We start from the raw sequence: 8,975 nt of genomic DNA, 5'->3' as shown, positions 1-8,975 counted from the left end.
TTCTCTTTTTGAGATTTAAAAGCTGCATTTGGTGGCCAAGAAAATTGCGGAATAAACTGGGCAGGTATGAAAATGTGGATAATAATTACCCCCATTTTAAATCAATCTGGATAGTACATCTTTGGCCAGTGGCCACCAAAGAACTTCACTATAATTATAAATGTACAAACTGACATTTTTTGATGTAATGCATCATATGATAAAATTATTTTTATCGTAAAGTAAATTTAATTGATCACATAATCCATGCTAATTTTTTTAATTTATTTTTCCGAAATCATTTTGTAGATGTAGCAATAGTATTTTATCTTCTTCAGAATTTGTTATATATCCTTAATCTTTAGACGTGTAATGAGTTTTTAGAACCTAAAATCCTAGACAGAAGTGCCAACTTTTTTTTTTATGGTACATCTTGTCTTGCTTAAAGGATTATTCTGCATTTAGAATTTTGGAGAGGTATAAGAGAAACTTTAATTGATGCTAGCTAGCTATATAGCTTCTTGTCGCGCTTATATATATAAATGCATGGTTTGATCAGGAAACAAATGATGCAATTTTGTGGACGAAAATAGGAAGATGATGTTTCTAATTTGAGAATCGACGACAGGCTAGCTAGGGGAATATCTAAAGCACTAAAGAACATTAGCATATATTATCTTATGCTTGTGTTCTCCAAATTAAAGCACGTAGGCATGGAGAGATCATGAACATTATGTCCGAATACAGAGTATCATAGGATCATCAAAATTAACGTACGAGTATATGTATAATTTTGTGCATGCATGATGAAACTAAAGATCATCAACCCTTATATTATAAAAAAACTGTTTATTTGTGGTTAGTTATATTCTACGAAAATGACTATTTATTGTTAAAATGATTTTGTTTTCATTGTATATAGTCATTCTTCTAGCAAATAATCCGTCATAACTATTCGTTTTTTCTAACTACTCCTTGCAATTAGATAGATTCGAGGCATAAAATAATCATAAAATAAATAAATATATATTAGCTTTATAAATACCTCAACATGACTGACGTATCGACTAAATAATTGTACATAAAAGTGCTTTAAAAGAGACCTTGGGATCAAAAGCAAGCAAATTGGCATATCAATGGGATATATTGTGTGCGAGAATGTCTTAGCAAGTTGTGGTAAAGAAGTGTATTATTTGTTCATAATTCAACATTCAGTACTCTAATAATTAATGAAAGATAAAAAACTCGTGTAATCTTTGAATGTCATGTAGTGATATGAGCATATTAATTGTCATATTGGAATCCTATCCTTTCTAATAATTGAGAGGGAAAGATACTTAGATACATAAATGTTTGATGCAAATCTTGACAATATATATATATATATAATTCAATAATTAACTGATCCTTTATTCCATAACATGAATTATTTTTAGAATCATCATCTTGTTACTGTTAATGAGAGTAAACTATCTAGCTGTTTATGCTCTAGAAAAATATGCATGCTAGCTAGCTGTTCCGAATAAGCTGAAATTAATTTTGTACATTTGATCATTTGTGTCATGATGGGCTGAAAACCTCGATCGAATTACTATTAATTGGTGACAACTTCATCTCGTCGACATTCCCATTAATTTATATCTCATTCTACAAACATGCAAGGTGATCGATCGATATATATGAGGTTTGACCAGCAAATTCATTGTTCAGGATCCTTCCTTGTTTCAGATCGCGTTCTTTTTTTAAAAATATGTTTAAAGTTGGGATGGGAGATCTCAAAATATAATTAACACGATACAATATTAAATCTATATATTTAAATGACTTCTTTGAGAAGCTTTTCTATAAGAGAAATGTTTTAGCTACAAAGAAATATTACAAATTGATGTGGTTTAATATAGTATATTAGATTGTAAAATTATTGTTACTGTAAATTAGATCTAACGTATCATATGAAATCATATCAATTTATGAATTTATTTTTATGGAATCTCCTTTTTATTATAAGACTTCTCTTTCTTTTTCGTTTGAGACCTCAAATTCGGATAAGAATATCTTGATCCATATATAACTAGTACTCACCTTTTTCTTCTTTTCCTACCCACCTAGCTATCTAGGGGAGGTGAACTCAGTTACCCCTCCTTCCATCACTTACCAATGAATTAGTGTTACCAACGATGTGGTATCCACAACCACGAGGGAAATCGATCTCAGCTTAGCGTTAATGCTCTTTTGAAAATTGTATGTTAAATTTTCAAATCTGTCAATCATGTAAAAGGAATCAACCATGAGAGACAAAACGTGGATATAAAGAGGGGCCCTAAGAGGATCAGACTTTCAGCAGTGCACCCCCCCTCTGCCCTCTTATACCTTACAATTAATTGAAAGGAATTTATAAGCTTGAAAGACTTTCCAATATCCCCTTCTCAGCCAAACAAATTGCTTATCAATTGGTAACATTCTTTTATGATTCTGCTAGTGGGTTTCCTGCTTTATCTCTAAATCTACACCGTTCATCCCACACCCTTTGGTCTATTTATACCACCCCACTCTCTTCTTTGATAATCACCATAATCACCACACACTCCTCTGCTCACTTCCCCTGCATTAATATCTGCACAACTCTTCAACAATTAATGGCTTGCTTAGAGTTGTGTAAGGAAGTAAGTGAAAGTCTCATATTCTTCTCTTGTTCTATCTCTCTCTCTCTCTGCACAAAGTACCTTTTATGTCATTGCATGTCATATTATTCTTTTATGATTTTCTTGTTTATACGACAAGAATTGTACGCAGTTGCATTAATTCTTGCAGTATAGCAAAGCTGTAGAACTGTGATTTCGATAGTAACATCGATTGTAGTTTGGAAGTTTTACTGATTATTTCAAGAATATGCAGGTTAAATTCAAAGAAGGGCAAGAAGCATGCACTCTTGATGGAAGTGTTGATTGGGATGGCCGCCCCGCAATCAGAGGAAAATCTGGACGATGGGTTGCTGGAATTATCATACTTTGTAAGCTTCTTAGACATGATGACTTTTATCGAAAATAATTCTGGCAATGATTTTATTTCAAACAAGATTTCTTACTTTCATTGCATTGCATATAGGATTTCCCATTTATTAAACCAGTTTGTGTGACGAAACCCTTTTCAATGATCCCATCTCCTTAACCGGAGTGGTACTATGCCTAAATCTAGAAATATTCCAGAGAATCCGTACGTAGTTTTTACATTGCTCTCTCTCTCTCTCTCTCTCTCTCTCTCTCTCCAAGATCCTCTGCCTGCTCCACCAGAGAAAAACGTCCAGCTAGCCTCCCTTGTATTATGGATGCATGATGGCGCCATTGATGGGGGCATATCCATCTTTTTTATTATTGCTTAATCCCAACGCGTTTCAGAATTTACATGCTGCCATATCCATGCTATATATCACGTGTGTGTAATTGTTTGGTGTAGCCATTTTCTATCATTTTGGCTGCGCTTTCAGGAACAAGAACGAACACTCGAAACTTTCAAAGAATATAGTGAGGTTTTTGTCTCGATGTAACATATTTAGATAAGCAGTTATAAGAAGAGATCATTTGATAAGAGCTCATCGATATATTTAGATAAGGACAGTTCCTTGAAGGTTTGGGTGTAAATATTAATTTGGCACTGAAAACCTAACCATGTGTTGCACCCTTTGTGCCTGAGCTTCACCACCCTACTTTGAGAACTAAACGACATAGCCTCTCGAATCCTCGATCACAGAAAGAGAGCATGGATGCATATGAAGTAGCTAGGTCGACGTGCTTGACACGTAACGAGTACTTCTTAATTTTGCATGATGTGGGTCACTTCCACGTGTTATTGGGCACAAATTTGCATCAAAAGAATGCATGGGCAATGAAAAATATAGAAGCCAAGCCCACATTATCCCACGTGACTTCAGCACCTTGGCCTTCCCTTGTCCCAAAAAAATAAAGAAGGATAGAAGGAAAGCTAGGGTCAAAAGCTAATATCTTTAGTGCTTGGTCAGTGGTGATCTGGTCTGTCATTGTGAATATATTAAAAAAAAAAACTTAAGTGTTCTTATAGTTAGTATATTGATTTATAACTTCTGTCATTATAAAACCTTAAGCGTGTCAAAAATAAGATGAGAAGGGAAAATAATTTATATAGTCTTAAAGTGTGCAAGTTCATGTATTTTCTTTTCAAATTTGATAGATACTCACGTTAAAAAATCTATTTTTTAATAGTAGAATTCATGTTTTTATCAATAAAAATAAGTGGAGGTTGCACATAATTCTAAGAGGGTATATAGCATTACTTAATTTTAGATGATTTTATACGCCAATTATTTAAATAAAAAGTTACTTAAATTTTAACGCATTAATAAATTTGATTGAAAATAATAAAATTTAAGATGAAAAAAACATAAAATTTCTCTAAATTTTATTACTCGAATGACTCATTTAATTTCCTCTTGTGAAAGAGTTTTGTTTTCTTTGGATCATGATGATCATGTGTCCTGTTTCATTCAATCTTTGTAAAATATTCTTAATTTAATAGCTTGTACGTCTAACGTTCGAAGTTTATGGGGGTGTAGATAGTTGTTTCCATCATCATGTAAAGTAATAATTATTAAATCGAGAGTATATGCTTATATAAATCCCAATCAAATATACCGTACGTAGCATTCTCATGTTTCCTTTTTTTTTTAAAAAAAAAAAAAAATCTTTTTCTGTTGACAAATTAAATATATTAATTTTGTAGGTAAGAATGTTTGGTATTAATGGAAGGCCGAATGTTCTTTCTTCTGCATATGTATGCAGTAGTATTAATTTCAAATTAATAATATGTAGTGTTGGATATGTTTCTTTTCCTGTGGAATGTTTTAATGTCCCACTAACCTGATTAATTAATGAGTAATGACACGAAAATCACTTGTATGGACTAGTATTAGTGGAAGAAGCTGCTAATTAAATAGGATTATTATAAGAAGGTTCATTTTGATCAGCCTCGTTTGTTTTTACAGATGAGTACTTGAGATAAAAGTTAAAAGTTAAATAAAATATTGTTAAAATATATATTTTTTAATATTATTTTTGTTTTGAGATTTGAAAATTTGAATTGTTTATTTTATTTTGTGTAGAATTTGAAAAAGTTATAATGATTAGATGAGATGAGATAGAATGGTTGTGAAAACAAGAAGAGGATGATTAGTAACTTCTAGGCATATTGCATTAATATTCTGATTTTGTGTTAATTTGAAGATCAGGGTTTCGGTAATCTTTGATCTCCTAATTAATTGGACTGTACTTAGGTATCTGAGTGCCATCAATCCTTAGAGTGAGCTGCCTGGAAGACATTAATTTCTTTCTTGGTTTCTTCCATGAGGTTTTCCTTTTCTTCTGCAAAGAATAATTAGATCGAACAGATCAAGGCACACCTTAAAACTGAATACCGCTAGCTCAATTAGCTTAACTAATGGCAATAAAAGCTTCTTTCTAAAGTGTTCTATATCTATATACATACATACATACATACATATATATATATATATCCTTGAGCAATTGCAACTTCTAACTTTGTGTTTCTCTATTATTTTGCTCATGAAATCAATAGTGAACCAAGGTCTAGCTACCCTAGCATTTTTTGGAGTGGGAGTGAATCTGGTGTTGTTCCTCACAAGGGTGTTGCAGCAAAACAATGCTGATGCTGCTAACAGCGTCAGCAAATGGACTGGAACAGTTTACATCTTCTCTCTAGTTGGGGCTTTCCTAAGTGATTCCTACTGGGGAAGATACAAAACCTGTGCCATCTTTCAGATCATCTTTGTCATAGTGAGTATCCTGAGTTGCTATGTAATTTGAACGCTTTTATTTAATGTTTTTTTTTTTTTCAAATTCCTGGACTAAAGCATTAAAACGAGAATGAATGAATGAATGAAGAGTCTTCGAAATCTTATGGTTCCCATATATGTGCATTTGTCGACAGGGTTTGGTATCATTATCACTGTCATCATACCTCTTCTTGGTCAAACCTAATGGCTGTGGGGATGGGAAAACTCCATGTGGTACCCATTCAAGCATGGAGATGGCATTATTTTACTTCTCAATCTACCTTGTTGCCCTGGGAAATGGAGGTTATCAGCCTAGTATTTGTACATTTGGAGCTGATCAGTTTGATGAGGAAAACCCCAAGGAGGGACTCTCCAAGGTGGCCTTTTTTAGCTACTTTTACCTTGCTCTAAACCTCGGTTCCCTCTTCTCAAATACCATATTGGTGTACTTTGAGGATGAAGGGATGTGGGCTTTAGGATTTTGGGTGTCTGCGGGATCTGCCTTTGCAGCACTGGTCTTGTTTCTTGTTGGGACCCCTAGGTACAGGCACTTCAAGCCAAGCGGCAACCCACTCTCCAGGTTTGGCCAGGTCATAGTTTCTGCAGTGAAGAAATGGAGGGTCCAGATGCCACCAAGTGCAGAGGACTTGTATTGTGTGGATGGAAAAGATTCTTCCACAAATGGTAGTAGAAGGATACTGCACACCCATGGATTCAAGTAAGTCTAAAGATCCATCAAATTGCTTACTTTCCATTGTTTCAATGGAAGCAAGAGATACTGAATTTTAACCCCACTATACTTTAATCTGGACCAACTTAGTTTTCAAATATATATCTAAACTAAACCTGAATGGAAATAAAGCACTGCAAGCTAGATGACTATTCATTATGATGCTAACTCATTTTCATCTATGTTGTAGATTCTTGGATAGGGCAGCATTTATCTCATCAAGGGATTTCGAGGACCAGAACCATGGCCTTAAGAATCCCTGGCGTCTCTGCCCAATCACCCAAGTGGAAGAAGTTAAATGCGTTCTTAGACTACTCCCAATTTGGCTCTGCACCATACTCTACTCTGTGGTCTTCACACAAATGGCCTCTCTCTTCGTCGAGCAAGGTGCCGCCATGAAAACTACCATCTCCAACTTCCGAATCCCACCGGCAAGCATGTCTAGCTTCGACATACTCAGTGTAGCAGCTTTTATCTTCCTTTACCGGCGAGTTCTCGACCCACTTGTGGGTAAAATTAAGAAATCAGATTCCAAGGGGCTCACTGAGCTTCAGAGAATGGGTGTCGGCCTTGTTATAGCAGTGATGGCAATGGTTTCAGCAGGAATACTGGAGTGCTATAGGCTGAAGTATGCAAGAAGAGACTGCACACATTGTGAAGGCTCAAGCTCCTTGAGCATCCTTTGGCAAATTCCTCAGTACGCATGTATAGGAGCTTCCGAAGTTTTTATGTATGTGGGCCAATTGGAGTTCTTCAATGCACAGACACCAGATGGGCTAAAGAGCTTTGGAAGTGCACTCTGCATGGCATCTATCTCCCTTGGGAATTATGTGAGCAGCTTGCTTGTGAGCATGGTAATGAAGATCTCTACTGAGGATCACATGCCAGGATGGATCCCAGGAAATCTCAACAAAGGTCACCTGGACAGGTTTTACTTCCTTTTAGCCTCCTTGACGACAATAGATTTGGTTGTCTATGTTGGTTGTGCTAAGTGGTTCAAGTGTATCAAAATGGAAGGTAGATTCCAAGAGAAGGGTGATCAAGATGAGTTCAGAGTCTGATGTTTTTATTAAAAACAAACATCAGCAAGACATAATAAGGCCTGCGGTTCCTGCTTGTATAAAAATAAGTGGAGGAATGGGGTAGCCACAAAACACCAGCACATGTTTCTGCTTGAATGAAGATAGATAAGAGTAACAGAAACCCATTTTTCTCAGTGTCTCTTGCATCACTCCTTGCTGTTTCTATAAACACCTAACTCGATGTAGTTTCTCTCCTTACTCTTGGAGCAAACTAGGTTATGTAGAGTTGAGTTAAAGAGGTTATCCTTTCGGTAACATGGCTACAATGGATTTGGCATTTGCTTGCCAGAAGTTCTTATGTAAAATGCTATTTGCCTGTGCATAGATAGAAGCAGATCATATCTGTCTATTAGAGCTATTTTGACATTAATAGAAGCACCCCTTTCCTTCATATTTGTTTCAGATCATTTAGTGGCAAAAAATCATATAAATATGATTATAGACTATAATGGCATCGTTAGCATGTGAAGGATTTATTTGTATACTTTGAGAACGACTGCTAGGCATACCCGAGTGATGATATCAGCTCCAAAAGCAGAGCATAAGATCGCAACAGGAGATTTTTGAACTAAACCAGTGAGTTTTGTTAGCATTATTTCAGATCCGAAGTGACCCATAATTATCATAAAACAAGAGTACCAAGTGAAAATGCACCTAAAGCTATCAATGCTAGCACACTAGCATAGAAGGACTCTAATCGGACTGGAAAGTGGAAACACCCTAAAAATTCCTGAAAGAAGAGAGGAATATCTGAAGAAATAATTGCAAAAACCTTCCAAGATTGTAACTGATGTATGCATGACGTCCTACAGCTCATAGAGACGGATATACGAAACAGAGCTTGCATTTAGCAGGTTTCCGAGATCTGCCAATGTCATTGGAGAACTAGAAACCGTGATGGTCGACAAGAAGATTCTCATATGCAGCCCCAAGAAGGTAAAAGAAAACCATTTGAATCAGAATGAAACTAGTGGAGCTGCTTCGTAATAACCGCCCCAAATGGAGAGCTAGGTGCTAACCTGTGAGGAGGGTCAGGAGACTAACTGGTTGAGCTTATATAGGAGATCACATGCAAGTCGTTTCCATGCAAAGGTCCTCAGATTCTGAAGCATCAGATAGCCTAATGGCACGTTGTTAAAAGTTGATATACTCACACAGCCACGACCCTGTAGCCCTTAGATGTCTCATGCTTTGCCTTGTTTTATGGGATGGGAGACATCCTTTGGTCCTTGTGGACTGCAGTTGCGAATTGTGAGGTAAATAGTTCTCGTGCTTCATTGATTGGCTTATATTTGGATGCTAAAACAAAGAAAGAAGTGATTCGCAGGCCTAGCACTAGCAGCAGTAGCTCTGCGTTTGGTGT

The 8,975-nt window shown here is 35.8% G+C and overlaps 1 protein-coding gene across 1 annotated transcript; it reads left to right on the top strand.

Moving 5' to 3' along the window:
* The first annotated feature begins 2,494 nt into the window (after nucleotides 1–2,494).
* LOC122289830 (protein NRT1/ PTR FAMILY 7.3) lies at nucleotides 2,495–8,008 on the top strand. Its single transcript, XM_043097155.1, has 5 exons — nucleotides 2,495–2,642; nucleotides 2,875–2,989; nucleotides 5,584–5,801; nucleotides 5,956–6,518; nucleotides 6,721–8,008. Exons 1-5 carry the CDS (start codon nucleotides 2,616–2,618, stop codon nucleotides 7,589–7,591), a joined length of 1,794 nt encoding a protein of 597 aa, XP_042953089.1. The 5' UTR covers nucleotides 2,495–2,615; the 3' UTR covers nucleotides 7,592–8,008.
* Nucleotides 8,009–8,975: the final 967 nt, after the last annotated feature.

This window comes from Carya illinoinensis, chromosome 12, assembly GCF_018687715.1.
Source record: "Carya illinoinensis cultivar Pawnee chromosome 12, C.illinoinensisPawnee_v1, whole genome shotgun sequence".
Lineage (NCBI taxonomy): Eukaryota > Viridiplantae > Streptophyta > Magnoliopsida > Fagales > Juglandaceae > Carya > Carya illinoinensis.
The sequence above is the reverse complement of the archived record's forward strand: the minus strand, read 5'-3'. Positions and strand labels throughout refer to the sequence as shown.